Source organism: Bos taurus, chromosome 27 (assembly GCF_002263795.3).
Source record: "Bos taurus isolate L1 Dominette 01449 registration number 42190680 breed Hereford chromosome 27, ARS-UCD2.0, whole genome shotgun sequence".
Lineage (NCBI taxonomy): Eukaryota > Metazoa > Chordata > Mammalia > Artiodactyla > Bovidae > Bos > Bos taurus.
In genome coordinates this window covers 33,349,049-33,375,069 of record NC_037354.1, presented here as the reverse complement: position 1 = coordinate 33,375,069, position 26,021 = coordinate 33,349,049, and the positions used below count along the sequence as shown (strand labels likewise).

Genomic DNA, 26,021 nt, shown 5'->3' with positions numbered 1-26,021 from the left:
GGAGAGAAAATGGCTGAAAGATTTGTTTTCTTATTAATAGGCCTGGCAGTCAAGAGGGGAAAAAAACACATTATCACTTAGGTATCTTATTAAGAAACAGTAGTTTTTCCAATAACATATTATATACTGGAACTCACTTCAGATATAAAAAGTAAGTTATCTACCTAAGTCTCTTCTACACAACAGCTTAGAGCTAGCTACCCAAGCAAAGGGCTTTCCTGGTGGCTCAGGAGTAAAGAATCCTCCTGCCAATGCAGGAGACATGGATTTGATCCCTGGGTCGAGAAGATTCCCTGGAGAAGGAAACGGCAACCACTCCAGTATTTTTGCCTGGAGAATCCCATGGACAGAGAAGCCTGGCACGCTACAGTGCGTGGGGTTGCAAAGGAGTCGGACATGACTGAGGGACTAAACCACCAGCACCCAAGCAAATCCAGCTAAGACCTTTTCAGTATCCCTTTCTTAACCCTGGCTCCAAAGTGGCTGTTATTAGTGGTGGTAAACATCTTTTTTATAAAACAGGCAATATGTCTACACAATTTATTCTAGGGAAACAAAGCAAACCATCACATCTGCCTTTAAAAGAATATAATTTCCCACTCTGGCTGTGGCTGATTCAGTCCCAGAGCGTGAATCCTCTTTTACCCTCTGCATATCCTACTGTACACTGAGCAGGTAAGCTGAGCTGAAGTCTGCTCATAGCGACCCTGACGGTGAAGCTACTATTTTAGATGGAGAATAGCATTCCCAAATGGTTGTGCTTATTACTTTTGCAGTGAGTGTTTCTACTCAGCATGGCATTTTTCATTTGTGTTCATTTGTGTTCATGACAAATGTGCCCTGTATGGAAGCAGCTGTAGTAAAAAGATAATGAAGGAGGGGGAAGGAAATTTTAAAGGGAGCTTCATCCAAATACAATGAAGAAAGCAAAAAAGAATATGCCCACATTTTCATTCCTATAGGCATGCCATTTCCAAATTAACCTTCTGATAGTAATAAGAAAAATACAAGTGGTAAAATTCTAACCTGATAATCTATACAAAAAAGGAGACAATCTACCTCAGAAACTCATTACACTGTGCAATATATTCAAGTGGTGAAAGGTTACAAATTTATCCAGAACTGCCATACTATCTGGCTGTCAGTACAGTCTGTTGAGTAATTATATTAAACATATTACTACAAAATATACCAAGAAGTAGAGAATCATACTATATTTGTGACCTGCAAATAACAAAACAAAACAGAGGTCCAAGGGGGCTAAAGTCCAAGCTGTAATTTACACACAAAGTGTACGGTGAAAGCAGTTACGACGTACAAAAATGTGACAAGTTATCCAGATGTTTTAAAAAACAGAGCCTGTCCAAAGAACATCCAGTCTATCCTGTAGGTTTCTGAGGAGCCTGTTACGTAAGGTGAATTCCCCTCCTGCTGATAAGAAGCAGCTTGCCGACGACACCCATATATTTCTCACTGGGCGAGTCTACTTGGCAATAACGATAACCCGAGAGCTCTCTATTACATTCACTGGTCTGAAAACAACTCATAACCCAACTGTTTTTCCAAGTCCTTTACCAGTTTTTCAAGCTTTCTATCAAAGGAAAGTTGGAATGTATTGCTTCTTGTCGTCAACAGGCATTTCAAAAAGAGGGTAATTAACCAAAATCAAGAGTTCTTTGGTCGAGTTAGTAACAGGCTTCCCCTTTGTTCTAAATCCCTTCATAATCCCTTTTTTTCCAATTTTTCCAGTATGGCCTGGATTTTACAAACCGCCTCTTTCCTGGCCTGCCGGACGGAGTCCTGGCCCCCAGTTTCAACTGAATCCAGTTCCAGAAGTTCCTTGGTTAGCATCTCTTCCAGAAGCCAGTAGGCTTTGTCTGTCTTTTTTCCTACGAACTCTTCTACTTCTTGCTCAAGATACTGGACCTTCTCCAGCACATGTATGATTTTTTTAATGCTTGGGGGAGTCCCTTCATCTGAAGATAAACACTCTTCAGCAAGATGATTACCCTGGTCTTGAGTGCTGGGATGTTCGTGGGAGGCGTTACCATACAGATGAGGCTCAGCACTATACTGGACCTGGGGATCCAAAAGCTCCGAACTGTCATCGTTCACTGATCCCGAGGACTCATACTGATGGACATTGCAAGGAAAGTTGTGCTGGCTCATGCCTTGATCTGGTTGGCTGTAGGTGTAGGAGGAGTCCTTGGAGTGGGAGAGCAGAGAGGGGAGAAAAGCTGTTTTAATGGGAATCCATCAGCATCAGATTTGTTAGCCCCCATCTTCCACCTGACCAGGAAGGTACATGAAAAGATTCCCCACCAATAAAACTGGACAGCCCTCTTAAATCATTTGAGGAAAATACAGCTCTGAAAAGATAAAAGGCAGAGAATTCCTGAGTATACAGGCTGGAATCTACCCTGAGGTAGGTCATCATCATGAACACCTCATAATCTATCTTTATCACCTCACAATCTGACCAGTGACTTAATAAATGGGAATTAGATAGTCTTTTTCCCCTTGAGAGAGAAAACCTGAAGACAAATCTTAAAAAGGAACCTGGCCACAAGCAAATGATGTTCAAGTGTACAGTTTAATAAAACCATGCTATTTCTCATTGGTTTTGTCTTCTGTCTGGAGATGGAGGTAACAAAATCTAACCTCTGGTTTTAACTTTCAGATAGTATTACAACTAATAAGAAAATGAGCACTTTCCTGTCTTTTAAAAAAAAGGAAATGAACCTAAAACTGCTCTAAAATATAGTCTATTTTAAAACAGAAAAAAAAGGAGGCGGGGGAACTGGGCCACATAAAGTTGTAGGTGATGGCCACCAGCTTTTTGAAACTAGTCCCCCCATTTAACACAGGCCAATGCAGAGAAATCCCATATCGTGCTCTCTTGATTACCCAAACATTAAAAGAACAAAGTTCAGCAGGTCTCCTACCTTAGGCTGCGGGGGTGGCGGTGAAGGAGGTGACTGAGGAGAGCCACTGCTAGGCCACGATGAAGTGCTCTCGTTCATGTAGAGACTCCCCGGTGGTCCTGAGGGCGCAGCTGAAGGCCAGGGGTACCGGGTTCCCATTCCATAAGCACCTGGAGGCGCCCATGAGTCCTCCTGGGGTCGTACAGGGGGTCCTGGTTGTGGAACACTACGATTACCATCCCCATAAGGGTAATGCGGTACGCTCATTCCAGGGTTCTGGGTTGAGAGGAAGGAAATATGCTGGTCATTGCTAAAAAAAACTTAAAGAAGTAATGAAAATATTCTAGCGTAAACAGATCCTGAGCTGCCTCCTCTCTGCTTAACAGTGTATACTTTAGCTGCTACAGGATTAAACTGGGGTATTTCTAAACAGTTGCATACCTTCTCCAAACCTACAAAAGCTTGGTTCCAAAGATATCAGGGGCAGGTTTGGTGACTGTCAAGCTCAGAAGGAATAGAGCCTAAATTTTAACAGCTGAAGCACAGCACAGAATTCCCTGGGAAGTGAACAGAGATTCCTAAAATATTTAAAAATATAAACCTAACCTCTTGAAGTGAACAGAGAAATAAACTTGGTACCATTCATTAACAGTTAAAAACTAAAAAGACAACAGAAGGGCGCTTACCTGTGAAGCAGGATATCCCGGAACCTGCCCCCTAAGAGGGGGTGCTTCAGTCTGGCAGTCCTGCTGGGGGTACATCCAACGGGAGACTGGGGTTGGGCTGTTGCCAGGTGAACGGTAAGTGCTTGGAACCTCTGTGGAGTAATTGGTCTGAGCATACCCAGGTGTGTAATAGGCCCCAGGGTACGAGGCAGTATTTGTCCCCGGGCCAGTGGGGTATGGTGGGCCATATCCCCCATTTGTGTAAGAATTCAAACTCTGGAAAAAGCAAAGTTGGAAGAAAAGAGATGAATGAGTACAAGAGCTGAAATGCCCTCACCCTGAGAACTTTGGGAAGAAAGGAGATGAGTAACTAATGAAAATATCAACTACCTAAGCAACCCTTGAGAGGTGGTCTTATATTATTATTGTATACATATATTAAACTGATTATCACTTTACAGTCCCTGTTATAACAGTGGGAAGGTATATTGTGATGAAAGATGAAGTAATGGCCTTAGAACGGTGCTTTTCAACCATTTTCATAAGAACACCTGACAGTTACACCTAACGGGAGGGAGCCTGTCCCCACACACTGGAAAAGGGGCTCTGGGAAACCTGGGAGAATGGCTAAAGAAAGAAGAAAAGGACCCTGATACAACAGAAAGAAAAAAAGACCACAGAGATAGACTGAGCCCTGCCACAGGCTTTGTGTTTACTCTCTCTACTTTTTCAAGCAGGAAAATGGAAATCATTAACTTATTCTGCAGGGTTATTGTAAAAATTAAATGAGATGACATATATAAAGTGCTCAGTACAGTGTCTGGTACATGGTATGCTCAATAACTGATAATTTTTATAATACCATTGTTGTTAGTATAATTATGGCAAGGCCAGGAAATGAACCTGATCTGATTCCAAGCCTTGTTTTTTGTACTGTCTCACACTGCTTCCCAAATTACAGCGGACAGAGACAAATTCCTCACATACTGCTTCCTGCAGTTTTATATCAGCTATCCAGACTATTATTGATACCTAGAATCCTCAGTTTAGTAATCCAAATAAGACTAAAGCTAAACTTTAAATGATTACCTTCAGGTTTTCCGTTAATTTCTACTCTACCTTGTAAGATGGTAAAAATGAAATCAACTTTTCCTGGACTCATCCTTCTAAAACTAGACAGTCTTTCCCATTTTAGGTAGAAGAAGAAGAAGCTTGTGATAATAAAATAGACTTATTGTGGTGATCATTTGATAATGTACACAAATATCAAATCATTATGTTCTACATCTGAAATGAATACTAAATGTCAACTATACCTCAATTAAAAGAGTAGAATCCTGATACCTTCTACAGTTGTTAATGATTAAAGAAAATGAAATTTAAATCTGATTCCAAGTCTACCACATCAAAAAGAGGGACAGGGACTTCCCTGGCAGTCCTGTGGTTAAGCCTCGCATTCCCATCTCAGGGGGCATGGACTCAATCCCTGGCGGGGGAACTAAGACCCCCCATGCTGCAGGGCACACTCCCCTCACCAAAAAAAATAAAATCCCTTATACAACATACACAGCTGAAGACGATTAAAAAAAAAAGAATGTGACTTTGTACCGTTATTCAACTTCTAGAAGTCCTTCCTAAGGGACTTTCCCTAAGGGAATCATTTCCTAAGGAAATGATTCAATTAGAGAAAAAGTTATAAGCATGGATTTGTTCATCAGAGTATGATTCACCATCACGCAGTAATGAAAGCAACCTACACGTCCTGCACTGATGGAATGATTAGGTCAGTTATAGGCTATTCATTGAAGGAATTTTATTCCGTCTTAAAATTCATTGTAGAATTGACCAGACATCTATTGACATTAAAGAATTATTTTTAGTGTTTATTTCTTTAAGCTTTAATAATGGCATTGTGGTAATGTTTTAAAAACGACCCTGTATATTAAAGATATATACTTAAGTATTTACAAGAGAAATAATGTGATATTCAGAATTTTCTTCAAAGCACATTAAGGACATGGGTGAAACATGAGGGCCATGTATTGATGATACTTGCTGAAGCTGAGTAAGGGGTACATGGGAGATCACTGTGCTATCCCATTACTTTGGATTATGTTTGAAAATTTCCGTTATTAAAAAAAAAAAAAAAGAGTTCTTGTTATTTCACCCTGTAACAAGTACATAAGATAACCAAAAAGTAATATTAAAAAGTATATGTAAAATAAGTTTAAAACTGGATAAATATAACTGGGAGAAGGCTGAAAACAAATTTACCAGAATATGGACATATTATGATGACAGAGTGGCTTGTCTCTCTTTTATTTCCCAAGTATTTAGTAATAAAGTTGTATTATTTTTATAGAAAAAAAATTATGCTATTAAAAATGTCACAAAATCCCAAGTATGTCTAGAAACTGGTGGGCTGCACAGACCATAGCTACTTCCATCTAGTCCAATTTTTTCATAAAGGGAAACTTGTATCTAAAGACAGCAAGCTGGGATTTGAAACCTGTCAGCTGATATGGCAACAGATAAAATCTGAAACTGATCCACTATAAGGAGAATTAAACAAAATCTCTGACAGTCATTGAATTTCTGTAAGACGTCTCATTCTGGATTCCAGAAAAATCAAGAGACTGGAGCTCTTAAAACTCAAAACATATTCCAAGTGCTGCTTTTGTTCTAGAGGTAAATGTAAATATGACTCAGCATTTGAAAGTCAAAATACTGTCACACCATATGGTGTCTCACTGCAAGCTGAAGATTATCCGGGAGGAAATACTTCTTCCAAAAGTTGGTTTTACAATTGATGGACTGCTTATAGATGTAGAATCCAAAGGGGAGAAAAGTAGCCAGGTCTCTCACCCAGAAAGTGATACACTGTTAATGGATTCCCTTTCCATTTGGTAATATATGACTATCAACAGCAAACAGACCCAATCCAAGTGGGAAAAATTACTTTTCCATTAGCAACACCACGATTCCTCCTGTTTTGGTTATCTCGAAAAACATGGAAAGCTTCACCACAAAAGGACTCCAAGCCTTCATAATTATCAGCAGTCAACATCACCTTGAGTTTCTCCTGACACTTGCTTTTGGAACTGCCCAGTTTATCATCATCCACTGGTCATTTCCTCAAGCATCATCTCTACTTATAGAACTGGTCCAATTCTTGTCTCACAAGAGCTCCAAACCACGGTACTTAATAAGCTATATTTGACAATCCAGTTCTCCTTTAAATTAAATGAACAGGTTATTACAGGTTCTGACCAAAGTCCTTTTGCATCATGATTTCTCAACTTAGAACATTTAGAATGAAGAAGACTTCAGTTGTCTTTCTCTGAGCATTTCTATTCCCAGGCACTCAGCGTTCTGTGGTGAAATCTTCCAGAAGTCAGGAGAATTATCTTCTTTATTAGAAAATCAATGTGAAACATCTGTCTTTCCTCCTTTAGATATGTGGGGAAAGCAGCTTTAGAAAAACAAGTTGCATTTGTGACCAATGAGAGGGTTTTAAACAAACAACAACAGAAAAAAACTACCACAGGGACTTCCTCGCTGGCCCAGTGGTTAAGACTCTGAGCCTCAGCACAGAGTTTGATCCCCAGTCAGGCAAACGAACCAAAAACCCCCACCACAATCATTACTAGAAAACCTGTGTGTTTACCATACTTTTCCTAAGTACCCTCTGGGTCAATAGATCAGAGCTACAACATGCATGATTACAACAATCAGAGTCAGAAGAACATGTATTAGCCTTGCAATCCTTACAGACCATGACTAAGCATAATCAAATGATCACAGTTCAGAGATGTTTCAGAGTTTTTAAATCTTCTGAAGAGCAGGTTGGCAGCAAAGAAAATAAAGAAGTTCTTGGCTCTCTAATCACTGTGAAAAGTAATCTGGTTGTATTAAATAAAGATGTACATACCCAAACCCACCAATTCCACACAGTAGGGATATGCTTGTCTCGTATGTCATACAATAGAAAAGGGAAAAACAATGCTGAGTTAAAAAAAGCAAGCTGCAAGAGAATGCTAGGATGAAACCACTTACATCAAGTTTAAAAACTTGATAATATTTTAAAATAAAATGTTTTAAAAATGTTAAATTGTACTATAAAAATGCATATACAAGTAGTAAAAGCATAAAAACACATATGATACATAAATATAACTTCAGCTTCAATCCCTGATTGGGGAACCAAGATCCTGCAAGCCATGGGCCATCATACACAAAAACTTTTTTTAAATGGGCAGAGGATCTGAATAGACATTTTCCCAAAGAAGACATACAAGATGGCCAGCAGGTACATGAAAAGGTGCTCAATATCCCTAATCACCAGGAAAATGCAAATCAAAGCCACAGTGACACGCCACCTCACCCATTCTAGAATGGCTATGCTCAAAAAGACAATAAGTACTGGGTGAGGATGCTGAGAAAAGGAACTCTTGTGTACTGCTGATGGGAAGGTAAACTGGGACAGCCACTATGGAAAACAGTATGGAGATGCGTCAAAAACTAAAATCAGAACTACCGTATGATCCAGCAATTCCATTTCTGGGAATACGTTCAAAGGGAACAAAAACACCAACTTAAAAAGTTATCAGTACCCCCATGTTCACTGCAGCATTATTTAAATAGCCAAGACACAGAAACAGCCTAAATGTCCAGCAGTGGATGAATGAATGAAAAAAAGGGAGACAGATATATACACACACAATGGAGTATTATTTAAGCAAAAAACCAAGGAAATCTTGCCACTGGGACAACACGGATGGACCTCGAAGGCGTTAAGTTAAATGTGATGCACAGACAAATACTATGTGATCTCATTTATGTGTAAAATCTAAAAAACAAACGAACAAACAAAAAAAGCCAACTCACAGATACAGACAACAGACTGGTGGTTCCAGAGGTAGAGCAGTGGGTTGGTGGTCAAAGGGTACAAACTTCCAGTTATAAAATAAATAAACCACAGAACGCAACATGTACTCTAGCAACTATAGTTAGATACTGCATTTTACATTTAAAAACTGACTGAGAGAGTTTTTCTCAAAAGTTTTCATCACAGAGGCTTTCCTGGTGGCTCAGTGGTAAAGAATCTGCCTGCCCCTGCAGGGGACATGGGTTCGATCCCTGATCCGGGAAGATCCCACATGCCACAGAGCAACTAAGCCCCTGCACCACAACTACTGAGCCCAGAAACTACAACTACTGAAGCCCTGGCAGCCTAGAGCTTGTTCATTGCAACAGAAACCACTGCAATGAGAAGCCCACGTGCCACACACAACTAGAGAGCAGACCCTGCTCTCCACAATTAGGGAAAGCCTGCGTAGCAAGGAAGACCCGGCTGCAGCCAAAAACAATACATTAAAAACTTCTTTGATCACAGAAAACAAAACTTTGTAACTATGTATGGTAACAGATGTTAACTAGACTTATGTGGTGATCATTTTAGAAAGTAAACAAATACTGAATCTTTACATTATACACCTAAAAGTAATAATAACATTATATGTCAATTATAGCTCCATAAAGTAACAAATTTTTAGAAATAGGTACATTTTGCATTTGTTGTTTCCAGGTCCTGAGAAATAATCTATCATGAGTCAAGCCACTTCTGCCTTACATAGTATCTGCCTAGATATTTCCCTACCTCTGCGTTAAAAATGTTAAAATGATTAAGATAGACTCCATTACATAACAAAACCCCACACATCTTTACTATAAAATCTCCACAGGTTCTGAAAATAAATCAGATCATCAAGAGAAAATTCAGAAAGTTTATCAATTTCAGATCATACCTGGCTTTGCATTTCCGGTCTTACAGGGTATGTACTTGGGTAAGGAGCCCGAGGTCGGGCAGCAGAATTCCAATAGTTAGAATTGTAACTAGGATATGGTGGCTGCTCCTAAGGGAAAAAAGGAAAGTAAATTCACTTTTACTAACATCCTTACGTCATTCTGAAAAGCTGATATAGAGGCAGGTGTAAGCATGGAAAAAGTCAAGAGACAAAAAGCAATGGGACCCCACTCTAAAATCACTCGTTATTAAAACTGATGCAGATACACGGTAAACTGTGCGTCCGAGAACAAAGCAGTTATTAACTATTCTTGTGTATTATGCCAAGTATATTCAATAACAAATGATAATATCTACTATGTCCAGACAATTAGCAAAACCGGCGACATTCAATTCCTTTACCCCTCTCCAATCCCTAACCCATCACTACTAATTTAATGAGTGCAGCGCAGTTAGTTCTTTGCCATTGTTAAGAGTAGTATTTACTTATCTCAACAGCTTTGCAACTTGTAGTTGATATTTTACTATTAAGTGAAAAGTGAAGTTGCTCAGTCGTGTTCAACTCTTTGAGACCCCATGGACCAGGCTCTGCTGTCCATGGGATTCTCTGGGCAAGAGTATTGGAGTGAGTTGCCATTTCCTTCTCCAGGGAGTCTTCCCAACCCAGGGATGAACCTGGGTCTCGCGCATTGCAGGCAGATGCTTTTACCTTCTGAGCCACCAGGGAAGTCTTTTACTATTAAACTTGACTTCAAATGCAAACGTCTTCAATACTCAACTTCTTTGCCTGCCACACCCCTAGGTTTTTTTACATTCTACTTTCTGCTATGGCTAAGCTTTCTTCTGGCAGCCCAATGCGAGAGACCCGGGTTCGATCCCTGGGTTGGGAAGACCCCCTGGAGAAGGAAATGGCAACCCACTCCAATACTCTTACCTGGAGAATCCCATGGATGGCAGGGCCCGTCCATAGGGTCTCAAGCAGTATCAGAAAATTAGGTAAAATAATTACCAAAGAAGAAAATCTAGCTATGACATTAATTTCTACAGCTTTCACTCTAATCATTTGCATAAGCCAATATAGTCTGATAAGAAACAAGATCAACTCAAAACTTCTCAGGCTATTTTAATATATGTACTTTTATCCCATAAATTGAGCTATTTTACTTTGAGCTTTATAGTTTAATTTTAAGCTTAAATAGGATCTTCAAATCTTCAAATATGGTTTCACAAAGAAATTCACTGGCAGTTGTAGTCACTGAGAATTTAATTATCACCATCTGAGCTTAACTGCACTGCTTACCAGTTTCATAACACTTTGTTTTCAAAGCATGCAGTTATTCCACATGACATTATACAAGCTGGGCAAGTAGCATCTCCTTTACATAATATAGCAACTAGAGCAATACAGAAACGAGCAAACTTCACACCCTAACAACCAGATTTCTCAATCAAGCAAATTCCTCTGATTATTAACTACCTTCCTTCCCCCAATTAAGTGGCATTTGACTCAGTTGTTTCTCTCTAACAAAGAATTTGAATCTTAATTAAAAAGAAGTGAAAAGACAAGAGTTGAAGCTGACTCACCCCAGCAATGCTGAACCGACACCTAAATCCCCAGAACGTCCTTGGTTTCTGTCCTTTCCTACTGATTCTCCAAAGCCCCCTCACATTTTTACTGCCTCTCTACCCTCCCTCTCCTCTCTCCTTCCTTACTCAGCTTTCCAACACCTTCATCCCTTACCACTCTCCCTCAGATGTACTCACCCTGCAAAAACCAACTACCCACTGACTTCCCATCTGCACTTCACCTAAGTATCAGTGGAGAGAAACACAAGCTCTCTGGTTTCACACAAGCAGATACTCAGCACTGCCTAACAACCATACCACCCTTCCTCAGTATGTTCATCCCACTCTGCACAGCAACTACTAATACTTCACCTTCTTGTCCCCTCAGACCTCCAGCATCCTCTTATGATGACACCCCTCACTCATCAACTGGTAACTTTATCTCATCCTTCACGCACACACACAAAGCAGCATTCAGACAGAAACTGTCTTCCTACTTTCTGAAGTTAGCAATCTGTCCCTGTCTTCTCAGAATGTGTGAATGAACTGTCTTTGGCCCTATTAAAAGGCCAAATCCTTCCTGATAGCTCTGGACCACATAACTTCTTACCATCTACAGAACTTTCACGAATTATCTTTCTCCTAGTAGAGCAGATTGCCTCTCTTAAAATACCAACTTGCCCTCAAGACTATCCTAAACAAATATTAAAACCTATTTTTAAACTACTATAATTAACAGTGTGACAAGTGATTGGGTGTCTAATGAACAATAACTTGACTAACAATAACCTGATAGTTGCTGAAGATGAGTGATGGTATCTGAGGATTTTATTACACTAGTTTCTCTACTTTTACAAAATGAATGTGTCACAAGTTTCATAACAAAAAGTTAAAAATCAAAGCTATGGGGCACAAGGTAGACTTCCCCTAAATACATCCTGTTTTGTACACTTGACTTTAGAATAATTATGAACATTTTACATAATTATGAAAGATAATGACGTATTTTTAAATCCCTGAAAAGAAGCAAAATAAAATAAACACTAAATATTGAATTGATAAGACAACTTCACAGAAGGAAATTCTTACGAGTGAGTATAAAGCACAGTAATCTGACCAACATTACAACTGAGGTAAATAGTCTGTAGACTCCCCCAAATGAATTTTTCAGTAACCATATTAATAATTATCAACATTGTTGGTACTGCTAATGAATGATTACACTGGTGTGATTGGAAATTAGTATTTTCATAATGGGAGATGAGGGATACAAGAATAATGGAATAAGAGGTTTCCCAGGCGGCTCCGTGATAAAACATCCGCTTGCAATGCATGAGACGCAGGAGATGTGGGTTCAATCCCTCGGTTTGGAAAGATCTCCTGGAGGACGGCGTGGCAACCCACTCCAGTATTCTTTTCTGAAAACTCCTATGGACAGAGAAGCCTGGTGGGCTACAGTCCATGGGGTCGCAAAGAACTGGACACGATTGAGCGTCAGCGCACACACACGTTTCACTCATTTATTTCAACAAATGTGTTCAAGGACCCACGATTAACCAAGCACTGCAGTGTGTGGACAAACAGGGGAGGCCCCACGGAGTTTACATGCCACAGAGGAGGTAGATAAACCGTAAGCAAATAATCAACAACAGCAGAAAGAATAATGACTTAAAACCCCCACAGCCCGGGAATTCCTCACTTCCACTGCAGGGTGCACGAGTTCCATCCCTGGCTGGGGAACAAAGATCCTGCAAGCCGCCCAGCAGGGCTAAACAAAAGACCGTATAGTCCTTAAACTTATGTGAAAATTTTAGTTTGAATTCAAACTGTATCTTAAAAAAAAAAAAAAAAACTCTGACAAATTGATAACCACACATATACAAAAAAATTAATTCAAGTAACTCTTCAACAATCTTCTGAAGGATATCCTTAACGGTATACCTTCTAAAGGTAAAGAAATGCAAAGAAATATTAAATTAATAACATGCTATCAGTAATATTAGTGTTTTAAGTTTTCAACTATTTTGTGTGTATTATAGAATAAAGGAAATCAATAAATAAAACAGTATTACTGAGAACCAGTATTTTCACATGGAAAAGGATAATATATTGACTAGAAAAAGATGAAGATGAATTGTGCATGGTGGATGTAAACTGGAGGAACAGGTATAAATTCACATATTTTAAAAATGTAATTTAACCTTGTATGCAAAACAGAGAAATACGGGTAAGTGACAGCATGCAGGTGTTAAATAAAGGACTTAGAAGTCAACACAAATTCTAATAACTCTTTTGCACCCCTGCCCTCCACCTTGAGACCAGCATATTCCACATAGGAGCTGTCATTTGAACCCAGCCCAGGACCTGAAGATGAGCCCCTGCAGCGACCACACAGAACGTGAGCAGGAAACATTCACTGCTGTTAAGCTACAACTCGGAGTTGTTTTTTACTACAGGAAAAATCAACTGATGAGATAACTAAACATCCAGTTGGAAACATAACCATACATAAAAAAGAATTATTCCTAATGACTTTTAAATCGTATTACTTTGTACATTCTCAGTGGAATATATTCCAAGGACCAGGTAAACTGTAAAGAAACCTAAACTCCACCCATGAGTTAACTCTTGGTCAAAATACAGGTATTATTACTTGCTTCATTGAGACATCATTTACTACCATACAATCTGCTCATTTAAACTGTGCAAGTCAATGGTTTTTAGTATATCCAATATACGAAAGCAATATATGTGATCATCACCACAATCAATTGCAGAACATTTCAAACCTCAAAAGGAAACTGTTTCCATCAGCTACACCCTCCTGTCTGCCATTCCACAGCCCTGCACCACCACTACTCTATCTCTATAGATAGGCTACTCTGGGCACTTCATAGAAGTGGTAGCATATATCATACAATATGTGATTTGTGGTATAAATTGTGACTGGCTTCTTCCACTTATGACTTAGGAAATTACAAGGGTTTCCAAGAGACCTATGCCAAAAACCTGGGGTAGAGATCAATACATATATATTTTTTTCTATTCTCTCACAGAGCACAGAGTTGAATCTTTTTTTTTTAATCCAGTCTGACAATCCCTGTCTTTGACTGGACTGTTTAACCTATTCACAGTTGATGCTATTATTGATATAGGTGGATTTACATCTGCCATTTTACTTTTTGTTTTCTATATCTCATATTTGGTTTTGTGCCTCTATTCTTCCTTTACTGCTTTTGCAGCCAGTGAGTATTTTCTAATGCAGCTTTTTAATTTCTTTACTGAGTATATATAAATATTTGTGGAGCTGTTAAACTCCACAAATTTCCAGCTAATTTCTCTACTATTTCAACAAGACCCTGGGATGTGAATTGTTCCACAAACCAATCCAATCACATTTGGGGTCCTTGGAAGGGACACCTCCCAAAGTCTGTGTCTGAAATGTGTTCTGACTCCAATCGGCTCCTCCCAGCTATCTTTTCCCCCAGTTCTCTCCAGCTAACTAGCTAGCCTACAGTTTTAGTCTTTATTTGCAATGAATCTACCAATCTCCTCCCAACTGCCTTTCACAACTACCTCTAAATTTCTGAGAACATCCCCAGGCTTCAGGTTAGCCATATTCTGATGCAAATAAAGTCAGTTCCTTTGGGAAAACATCAGGACCTACTGGTTTTACAGCTTCCGCCTCCAGAGAAAAATGTCTGAGCCACATTCTGCAGTTGGGTTGGGGACAAGGGTGTGCTTCTGTGAGTCACCCATGCTTTAAGAGCTGAGCACCTGGAAGAGGGAAGACAGGAACCTCAGGCCTTCCCAGCTCGCCTCCAAGCCAGGGAAAGGGTGATCAGAGCCCCGGTGTCCTGCTCAAGGTAAAGCCCCCATTCCACAGGGAGGGTCAGGGTTGGGGTAGAAACACAGCTACTAACCGCGCTAGCCCGGTCTGTGGCCTCTGCAACAGTAGCTGGGGGCGAGATGAGCAATGCTGACGTGCTGTTCTCCCAGGATGGCTGGGACCTGGGGAGCCAGCAGCTTTGTTTTATTTGCCATCCAGTCTGGAATGGAGTTTCTGTATCACTGAGCCGGGGTGGGAGAGGTGGAGGATCCCACAGAATCTCACTACTCTTACTGAGTTTGAGTACATTTTCTATCATAAATGTTTCTTCGTTTGCTAAATTAAATTCCCTGAGACGATTTCCAGAGACTTTAATATGGTTGTTTTAAAAATATTTTTCACCAGTTTCATGGAGGACTGGGCCCACAAGAGCTCCTCACGCTGTCATGCCCGAGTTGGAACCTGGCATTATTTTAAAGTTATTTTATATGTTATTGCAAGACTGAATTAATATGAGTATTTGTAATTACCTTAATATTGTTAAGAAACCAAGATTTCATATAAAAGTAATAAATACAGTGCTCACTTCAGCAGCACATATACTAAAATTGGAATGATAACAGAGATTATTATGCCCCCTGCACAAGGATGACACGCAAATTTGTGAAACTTTCCATATTTTTTGATAACACTGTATCGTAAGTGATTAAAACTAGCTAATTAGCTAAGAGAATAGAACTTAAGTATTCTCATTAAAAAAAAAAAGATAAATATGTGAGGTGCAATGAATGTGTTAATTCTTGATGGTGAGAATCCTTTCACAACATACACATATAGCAAATTATCATGTTGTATGCTTTCAATATATTACAATTTCATTTGTTAACTGTACCTCAATAAAGCTGAAAAAAATTTTAAAAGTAATAAATACAATCTAAGAAGAAAAATAATGACATTAAATTTAAATTAACACAAATATGAACTCATTTATTTTTGTTTTAAAATACTTAGTCACAACATTGAAAATCAACTATACGTCAATAAAAAAATCTTAAATGCTCATTTTGTATAACTCTGTTCATTTAAAAGGTCTAGAAGCAATGACAACACAATAGCAATCAGTACACCTCACACCAAATGTAACTTCTGTACTAGTGATCTTAAAAACTATTAGCCTTCAGCAAGGAGATCAAACCAGTCAATCTTAAAGGAAATCAACCCTGAATTTTCATTGGAAGGATTGATATTGAAGCTGAAGCTCCAATACTTTGGCCACTGAACACAAGGAGCCGACTCATTGGAAGAGACCCTGATGCTGGGAAAGACCGAAACAAAAGGAGAAGGGGGCGGCAGAGGATTAGATGGTTGGACAGCATCACCAACTCAATGAACATGAATCTGAGCAAACTCCGGAAGACACTGAAGGACAGGGAAGCCTGGCGTGCAACAGTCAGTGGGGTCACAATGAGGTGGATACGACTGACTGAACATCTGGCCCTCAACTCCAAACCCAGCATTCTGTAGCTGGCTCTGAGATGCAGGATCAGGTCTGTAAACACTCCTCTTTATCACTTGTTTACTGTTTGATTCTGCCAATAGGGGGCACCAGCTTAGAGGAGGGGAGAATGGACTTGATCCTTCCTGTGTGCTTGCTTGCCTCCAGTTTCTGCGACTGCCAGGCCAGCAAAGCCCGGCAACCTGCAGGCAGTGTCGGCCAGCAGCCGTCTCCAGACTCCTCTGGTTTCCTAAGAACTCCCACGGAAGTACCAATGCCAGTGCCTCCTTGGTTCCAGTGACACAGGTCATTCTTCCAAGTTTCCAGGTTCTATTAATTCCACAATCTCTCCCTCTTTATTCCCCAGCCCCAGGAACTGAGGTTGTTCCCTGCCATATCTTCTGAGTTACTTCCATATTCTCTTTTTACCTCTTCAGATCTCCAACACCCATTTAACTACTTTCCTAAATCAAATTCTAACGAACTAGTATAGGTTCTATTTTCCTACCTGGATCCTGACACATATAGCTTCTAAATAAAATTCTCTAATTAAAACAAAACAAAACAAAATCAAGATGTCTTAATGGAATGGCTGAGTATAACATCTGGGACAGGCTATATAACAAGCCTGGCAAATCTTGTACCAGAAATCAAAGAAACAGTCAAATATCAATGGGTCATGTCAAAAGAACTCTGAACCCAAGAAGAGGGGTAGGGTCTCCCATTGGCTTAATATAAGATCATTTAAGCAATAAAAAGAATGACTGCAACTGACTGAAACACACTTGAAATATTGAATGTATACGTATAGACATAAGTATATGTTATACAAATGAGCTCATAAAAATATTTTTTAAAATAACACAGTTCAAAAAAAAATAAAATAAAATAACACAGTTCTTTTTCTGTAATTTTAATGCGGTTTAGAGATGAAAAAATACTTTTCCATTTTATCCTGAGTCCTTTTTTTTTAAAAGGTGGATTAAATTTTTATACCTTGATTGTGATAGTGCTTACATAATCATATGCATTTGTCAAAATTCACAGAGCTATCCCTTAAAAATGGTGACAAAGAGTGAACTCAGTGAAGCAGTAAAAATTATTATTTGTATTAAGTCTTAATTTAAAAGATTGCCTTTGCTTTTTTTCCCCCTTTTGGACAAAATGGAACAAATCTAAAAATATTCCCAATAACAATGAAAGTCTGCAGCTCAACGCCTTCCTAACATGACACTAATTCTGTGAAATAGCATTTGGTTTCACAGGAAGCTGGCTGAAGCTGTTCTAAAACCAAGTTGCCAATTTTATCATGTGCCCAAGTCTTTCCAAACCTTTTATGTGCTGTCTGAAACTAGCCAAAGGTGATGCTAAAAGATGATATAGACAAATATGATAAAAGGTTTTTACAAGTGAGACTATTATGAATTAAAATTCTTGTGACAAAGGAAATTTTATTAAAATAATGCAAGTTTACTTTCTTCTCTTTTGAAAAGAAATACCTAAATCTCAGGTGAAGGCTGAAGTCAACTCCCTTCATATTTATCATAGAACTATCTAGTCCCATAAGAAGTGGATATATGGTTAACTTTACAAAGTGATTTGCCACCACGCCTCCAAAAATATCTCCAGCCCAGACAAATCAAACAGCAGAGGAATCTGAGTAATCCTGGTTCTATCTAAGATCCCTTTACAAATTTTTTTTTCCCCCCCCACAAGAATTAGACAAAAATTATTAGAAAACTCCCAGGTGGCTTCCCAGGCGGCTCAGTGGTAAAGAATCCACTTGACAATGCAGGAGCTACAGAAATCATGGGTTCAATCCTTGGGTTGGGAAGATCCCCTGGAGAAGGAAATGGCAACTCACTCCAGTATTCCTGCTGGGATAATCCCATGGACAGAGAAGCCTGATGGGCTGCAGTCCATGGGATTGCAAAGAGTTGGATATGACTGAGCACACACACACATGTTAGAAAAATACATTATAAATTATTTTTATAGCAATCTATTCCAAATATCACTAAAAAGCACTTTCTGCTCCTGTATTGGCCCATCATCACAAATCTCAGCTTTATTCTCACATGGGTCTCTGCTGTGCTTCCTACACAGCCTCCTTTTCCCTCGCACCTGCTTCAAACATTCACCATATTGAGTTCCCAGCTATCCCATCCCACTTCTTTTACCCTCAGAAAGCCTCCTGCTTCATCAACCAAGAGCTGGAACTCCTGCAATACCCTCCCCTCCCAACAGCTTCATTTCCCCTTCTCTAGCTCTTAAGGGGGTTTCTCAGGTCTTCCTCAGTTCTTACTCCACCTCTTCCCAAGCCACATTCCATCCTTCTGTTAGTATCTTTTTTCACAATCTACTAGCTTTCTCTCTCCTCTGCTGACAAACATTCTCAAGCCACTGAGTCCTAAAAAGGCTTCCTTCAACCCTGGTTCCCAGTCAAGTGGCCACTTCCTCATTCACTAACAGTTTACACTAGTTGTCTTCCCAAATCCCCCAGTGATTACTTTTACACTATTTTAAAGTCTCACCATTAAAATCAACAATACTTTAACTGCCAATCCAAATGCTTCTCTTCAGTTCTCATATCACTAACCTGCAAAGTAGCAGTGGTCTATATCACATGACATCCTGCTCTTCCTCCTATACAAGTATTCTCACTCATTGTCTTCTGGGTTCTCTCTGTCACCCTCCTAGATCTCAAAGCTCTCCCCTGGCAGCATAACCCAATCAGGTCATTCACCCACGTTTCCATGTGGTGACTCTCCAATCACTGTCTCCATCCCCTGACTCCCTGCTAAGCCCTACATCTATTGCATTGTTCCCACAGACAACAACTCCTCAATGCCACAGACTGTAAAACTGGACATCGGGAAACAAAAACAGAAAATCTCAGACATCTCATTAATCAGTCGCATACACTGCATCCAGAGCTTGGTAACCACCATCACAAACTGGCTTCCAGCAGAAATGAAATAAAGGTGGGACTTCCCTGGTGGTCCAGTGGTTAAGAATCCACCTTGTAATGCAGGGGAAGGGGGTTCCATCCCCAGCTGTGGAATTAAGATCTCACATCTACACCGCAACGAATGATGCCACACAACGCAACAAAGATCTCACATGCCCCAACTAAGACCTGATGCAGCCAAACAAATCAACATTGTTTTTTAAAAAGAAATGATCCCTAGTTTTTGGTACAAAACTAAACCACATCTTCCCATAAAAACCTGTTCCTTTTCCTTGTTAATCCTGCTGCTGCTAAGTCACTTCAGTCGTGTCCAGCTCTGTGCGACCCCATAGACGGCAGCCCCCCAGGTTCCCCCGTCCCTGGGATTCTCCAGGCAAGAACACTGGAGTGGGTTGCCATTTCCTTCTCCAATGCATGAAAGTGAAAAGTGAAAGTGGAGTCGCTCAGTCATGTCCGGCTCTTAGCGACCCCATGGACTATAGCCTATCAGGCTCCTCCGTCCATGGGATTTTCCAGGCGAGAGTACTGGAGTGGGGTGCCATTGCCTTCTCCTTGTTAATCCTAGGAAATACTAAAAATTCAGAATCCTTCTGTTTCTCCTGCAATCCTCACTTCCAGTTGATATACCACCTTTGAAAATGCCTTTCGAATCTATGTAACTCATTCTGAAACACGTCCAAAAAATAAGTAGACATGGTAAATATAATAAAAGCTAATAAAATCTAGGTAGTGGGTATGTGGGTCTTCACATACAATTTCAACTTTTCTATGTTTGAAATGTTTATAATAAAATGTTGAGGAAAAAAACCTATCTACATTCATTCAGACATTGTTCAAACACATGCCGTTTTCTTTTCTGACCTAATTTGGGAGCCTAACCTGAGCTGTCTCCCCAAACCCTCCCGTTGTAACCATCCTGCAAGATGAGCCCCAGTGACCCTGCCTTCTGTATGCACATCTGAGTGAAGATGCCTCCCACACCGTACCGGGGTCAGTCTCTATGACTAGTAATATACAGCATGTGTGAAGGTGTAGCACTTCCAGGATGAGGCTGTAAGAGGCTGCGGCTTCCCGCTCCCGTCCATCTCAGCACTCTCTCAGATGACTTGTTCTTGGGGAGCATGTGAATCACCCCGTTGTTGTTGTTCAGTCACTCAGCCATGTCCAACTCTTCACAACCCCACGACTGCAGCACACCAGGCTTCTCTGTCCTTCACTATCTCCTGGAGCTTGCTCAAACTCATGTCCATTGTGTTGATGATACCATCCAACCATCTCATCCTCTGTCACCCCCTTCTCTCTTGCCCTCAAATTTTCCCAGCATCAGGGTCTTTTCCAATGAGTTGGCTCTTCACATCAGGTGGCCAAAGCACTGGAGTATCACCTTCAGCATCAGTCCTTCCAATGAATATTCAGGGTTGATTTCCTTTAGGATTGATTGACTGGTTTGATCTCCTTGCTGTCCAAGGGACTCTCAAGAGTCTTTTCCAGCACCTCAGTTTGAAAGCATCAATTCTTCGGTGCTCAGCCTTCTTTATGGTTCAGCCCTCACTTCTGTACGTGACTACCTGAAAAACCACAGCTTTGTCTAGACAAACCTCTATTGGCAAAGTGATATTTTGTTAAAAGCTTTGGGCAGGGCCTGAGATACAGCATTTCCAACAAGCTCCTAGGTGATGTATGTGCTGCAAGCTTAGGAAGCAAACGACAGCACTGCAAGTGTAGCTAACAAGGTAAAAAAGAAAGGAAACAGTAAGAGGTTCTCCATTTTCCCTGCCGTATTCAAACACATTAATATAGAGTCAAGCCTTTGTAGTGGTTCAGAGCAACCTCATCTCGATATGTTCAATTCCATTGCGCAACGCTTCTCAAACATGATATGCATATGAATCACGTGAGGATCTTATTAATCTGCAGCAGCAGTAAGTATGGAGGAGGAAAGAGTCTGCACTTCTAACAGCCCCCTATCGAAGCTGAAGCTTCTGGTCCATGGCCCACAGCTTTAGAGTAAGGTTTTAAAGGGTTCCTATACCCTTATGATTATACAGTGGAAGTGAGAAATAGATTTAAGGGACTAGATCTGACAGATACAGTGCCTGATGAACTATGGACTGAGGTTCATGACATTGTACAGGAGACAGGGATCAAGACCATCCCCATGGAAAAGAAATGCAAAAAAGCAAAATGGCTGTCTCAAATAGCTGTGAAAAGAAGAGAAGCGAAAAGCAAAGGAGAAAAGGAAAGATATAAGCATCTGAATGCAGAGTTCCAAAGAATAGCAAGAAGAGATAAGAAAGCCTTCCTCAGTGACCAGTGCAAAGAAATAGAGGAAAACAACAGAATGGGAAAGACTAGAGATCTCTTCAAGAAAATTAGAGATACCAAGGGAACATTTCATGCAAAGAGGGGCTCGATAAAGGACAGAAATGGTATGGACCTAACAGAAGCAGAAGATATTAAGAAGAGGTGGCAAGAATACACAGAAGAACTGTACAAAAAAGATCTTCACGACCCAGATAATCACGATGGTGTAATCACTCACCTAGAGCCAGACATCCTGGAATGTGAAGTCAAGTGGGCCTTAGAAAGCATCACTACGAACAAAGCTAGTGGAGGTGATGGAATTCCAGTTGAGCTATTTCAAAACCTCAAAGATGATGCTGTCAAAGTGCTGCACTCAATATGCCAGCAAATTTGGAAAACTCAGCAGTGGCCACAGGACTGGAAAAGGTCAGTTTTCATTCCAATTCCAAAGAAAGGCAATGCCAAAGAATGCTCAAACTACCGCACAATTGCAGTCATCTCACACGCTAGTAAAGTAATGCTCAAAATTTTCCAAGCCAGGCTTCAGCAATATGTGAACTGTGAACTTCCTGATGTTCAAGCTGGTTTTAGAAAAGGCACAGGAACCAGAAATCAAATTGCCAACATCTGGTGGATCGTGGAAAAAGCAAGAGAGTTCCAGAAAAACATCTATTTCTGCTTTATTGATTATGCCAAAGCATTTGACTGTGTGGATCACAATAAACTGGAAAATTCTGAAAGAGATGGGAATACCAGACCACCTGACCTGCCTCTTGAGAAATGTGTATGCAGGTCAGGAAGCAACAGTTAAAACTGGACATGGAACAACAGACTGGTTCCAAATAGGAAAAGGAGTACGTCAAGGCTGTATATTGTCACTCTGCTTATTTAACTTATATGCAGAGTACATCATGAGAAACGCTGGGCTGGAAGAAGCACAAGCTGGAATCAAGATTGCCGGGAGAAATATCAATATTTCTGCATCTCAGATATGCAGATGACACCACCCTTATGGCAGAAAGTGAAGAGGAACTCAAAAGCCTCTTGATGAAAGTGAAAGAGGAGAGTGAAAATGTTGGCTTAAAGCTCAACATTCAGAAAACGAAGATCATGGCATCTGGTCCCATCACTTCATGGGAAATAAATGGGGAAACAGTGGAAACAGTGTCAGACTTTATTTTTTGGGTCTCCAAAATCACTGCAGATAGTGATTGCAGCCATGAAGTTAAAAGACGCTTACTCCTTGGAAGTAAAGTTATGACCAACCTAGATAGCATATTCAAAAGCAGAGACATTACTTTGCCAACAAAGGTTCGTCTAGTCAAGACTATGGTTTTTCCTGTGGTCATGTATGGATGTGAGAGTTGGACTGTGAAGAAGGCTGAGCGCCGAAGAATTGATGCTTTTGAACTGTAGTGTTGGAGAAGACTCTTGCGAGTCCCTTGGACTGCAAGGAGATCCAACCAGTCCATTCTGAAGGAGATCAGCCCTGGGATTTCTTTGGAAGGAATGATGCTAAAGCTGAAACTCCAGTACTTTGGCCACCTCACGCGAAGAGTTGACTCACTGGAAAAGACTCTGATGCTGGGAGGGATTGGGGGCAGGAGGAGAAGGGGACGACAGAGGATGAGAGGGCTGGATGGCCTCACTGACTCGATGGACGTTGAGTCTGAGTGAACTCCAGGAGGTGGTGATGGACAGGGAGGCCTGGCGTGCTGTGATTCATGGGGTTGCAAAGAGTCAGACACGTCTGAACGACTGAACTGAACTGATACCTTTTTTAAGTCTGACATGTTTGACTATGTAAAACTGCAAAAAATATGTCAAAAACCACAAAAAAGTCAAAAGACAAGCCACAAATTTAGAAAAGACATTTGTAGTATGTAGGGCATCACCTTTATCTTTTTTATTAGTTTCCTACTGCTGCCTAAGAAATTATCATCTGATACTTTTTGAGTTTCAAAAATATCTGCCTGAAAAACTCTTGAAATGATTTACAAATGCCCATTACACATTCCAGCTTTATCCTCCACCCCTCCAGCACCATCACCCACCTGTGTGCACACCTGTACTCCACCATACCTAACAACTTCCTGCATGACACTGAGATCTTGACTTCTCTAACCTTAAAAAAAAAAAAAAAAGTCACAAAGTCATGTCCAACTCTTTTGTGACCCGGACTGTAGCCAGCTAGGCTCTTCTGTCCATGGGATTTCATAAGCAAGAACACTGGAATGGGTTGCCATTTCCTTCTCCAGGGGATTTTCCCGACCCAGGGATCGAAACTGGCCGATTCTTTACTGCTGAGCCACCTAGGAAGTCCTCTCTAACCCTAACCAAAAACAAAACATACTTTTGTTTTGATATCACAGCAAGTCCAGGCAGAGTCTTCAGCTCAGCGGGCCTCCCCTCTATCCCTTCAAGTGAGCCTCAGTCTAGTTTGCCTACTTACAGGCCAAGTATTTCATCACGCTACTCCGTCATGGGACCAAAATCCCACAGCTCCTTATTCCAGATTTAGACAGAAAAATTATGGACCTTTCTTAACAATTAACCTCTCACTACATGTTTTTTCTCATACCATTTTTTCAAGATATACCATAAACCTCACCCTTTTAAAGTGTACAATTCATGGTTTTAATATACTCAGACTTGTGCAGTTATCATCATTAAATTCAGAGTATTTTCATCATCCCCAAAGGAAACCCCATACCCTTTATCTATCTTTCTCAGTGTCCCCAGGTCCACAGCTCCTGGAAACAACAAATTTTTCTACAGATTTCTATATCCTGGAATTTTCCAAAAAATGGAATCATACAATATTTGGTCTTTTTGTCTTCATCCATGTAGCACATTTTCAACATTCATCCATTTGAAGAATGTTTCAGTACCTCATGACTTTCTATGGCTAAATAATTTCATTGTATAAATACACTGTGCTGCGCTGTGCTTAGTCCTTCAGTCCTGTCTGACTCTGCGATCCTATGGGCTGTAGCCCACCAGGCTCCTCTGTCCATAGGGATTCTCCAAGAAAGAATACTGGAGTGAGTTGCCATTCCCTCCAGGGGTATGAGTATACTATATTTTATCAATTCTTCAGTTGATGAGCATTTGGGGTATTTCCCTTTTTTGGTTATCATAAATAAAGTTGCTATGAACATGTGTGTACAGGTTCTTATGTGGACATGTTTTCAGTTCTCTTGGGTATATATCTAGCAGCAGGCTTGCTAACAGTACACTTAACGTTTTTAGGAACTGCCAAACCGTTTTCCAAAACACTGAACCATTTTACATTTCCACCGGCAATGTCTGGGAATTTCATTATTACATTTCAACCAATGAGAATGTTATAATTCCTGAAGACAAGGAGAGGTGTGCCCTCACCATAGAACCGTAATCCTCTACGAAGAATATTGCATTAACAAAACAGAAGTATATTTCCGGCACGACGACACAGAATAAAATGTCAGAGGTCTTAATATATTGAGCAACTGAGTTAACCTTTCACGGTCAGCAGTTCTTCCATCGTAAAACAGGGACGCTGTAATGACATCTACGTTGCAGTCACCGTTACGATTACACACAACCCACGGATAGGTGCTTTCCAACACTGATGATGATCGATGATTCAATACCCGGCTATGCTTTAGGGGCAAAGGGCTAAATGCCCAGATCCCTCCCTTTCCTTCGCGTTCCTTCCCAGCGGGAGGGGGCTGCAGCCACATCCGTCCTTGGAGAGAGGCGGCCCCCACGAACCACGCAGGATAAATTGTGAGGATTGGAAAAGCAAAGCCAGGTCACTCCAGCCCAACCTCATCCCCCAGACGAGAGATTCGCAGCCTGCTACTCAGCTTAGCAGGTTCAGCGCAGGATCTTTTTGTTTTTTTCCTGGTAAGAAGACATTTATTACGGCTGAAGCGCAAGAGAAGGGGCAGAGAAAACACAAGCATATACCCCCACCCACGATCCTAGTCTCTTGTCTCTCCAAAGCCGTATTAGGAAAACGCACGAAACCCAATTCATTACGAACTCTTGGCAGCTGTATCAATCCCAATAGCCCTCACCCCCAAAGACTCCCTTATCGGACTCCCCCACCCCACCCTGGGGACCGGTGGCGCAAAGCTCACCTGGTGGCCTCCGCCAGCACGACCTGGCTCTGACCAGGCGCCTCCAGACGCGTAGTAGCCATCGCCTCCTCCGCCTTCCCCCGGCCAGGTGGTCTCCGCCGGGCCGCCCCCGCGCCCCCGCCAGGAAATGGGAGGCTGGGGAGGCTCGGGGCGTGGGGGATAGATGGGCGGAGGCGGGTGCACCGGAACATCCCCACCCCCAGGCCCGTAGTAGCGGCCATAAGACGGGCCGTCACTGGGGCCGTAGCCCGAGCGCCTCAAGGCCGACATGGGCTCTGCCGCCCCCAGGCACTTCCCGCCCCCCTGCCCCTCACTGCCGGCCCACCGCGCAGGC

The 26,021-nt window shown here is 41.0% G+C and overlaps 1 protein-coding gene, 1 long non-coding RNA gene and 1 other non-coding gene across 3 annotated transcripts; 2 read left to right on the top strand and 1 right to left on the bottom strand.

Annotated features, from left to right (window-relative positions):
- Positions 1 to 474: 474 nt before the first annotated feature.
- Positions 475 to 26,007, bottom strand: BAG4 (BAG cochaperone 4). Its single transcript, NM_001110532.2, has 5 exons — positions 25,688 to 26,007; positions 9,397 to 9,504; positions 3,611 to 3,865; positions 2,946 to 3,200; positions 475 to 2,205 (listed from the first exon to the last, which is right to left on the bottom strand). Exons 1-5 carry the CDS (start codon positions 25,955 to 25,957, stop codon positions 1,720 to 1,722), a joined length of 1,374 nt encoding a protein of 457 aa, NP_001104002.1. The 5' UTR covers positions 25,958 to 26,007; the 3' UTR covers positions 475 to 1,719.
- LOC104976116 (uncharacterized) lies at positions 14,491 to 15,850 on the top strand. The gene is made up of 2 exons (XR_003032933.2): positions 14,491 to 14,827; positions 15,196 to 15,850. It is a non-coding gene; the product is annotated as an uncharacterized lncRNA (long non-coding RNA).
- Positions 15,369 to 15,473, top strand: LOC112444662 (U6 spliceosomal RNA). The gene has a single exon (XR_003033031.1). It is a non-coding gene; the product is annotated as a U6 spliceosomal RNA (small nuclear RNA).
- Positions 26,008 to 26,021: the final 14 nt, after the last annotated feature.

Coding starts and splice junctions, on each gene's coding strand:
- BAG4 (NM_001110532.2), bottom strand. CDS start 25,957: ATGTCGGCCTTGAGGCGCTCGGGCTACGGCCCCAGTGACGGCCCGTCT. Junction 9,505..25,687: donor GTGCTGGCGGAGGCCACCAG/GTGAGCTTTGCG, acceptor TTTTTCCCTTAG/GAGCAGCCACCATATCCTAG. Junction 2,206..2,945: donor CGCCACCCCCGCAGCCTAAG/GTAGGAGACCTG, acceptor TCCCACTCCAAG/GACTCCTCCTACACCTACAG.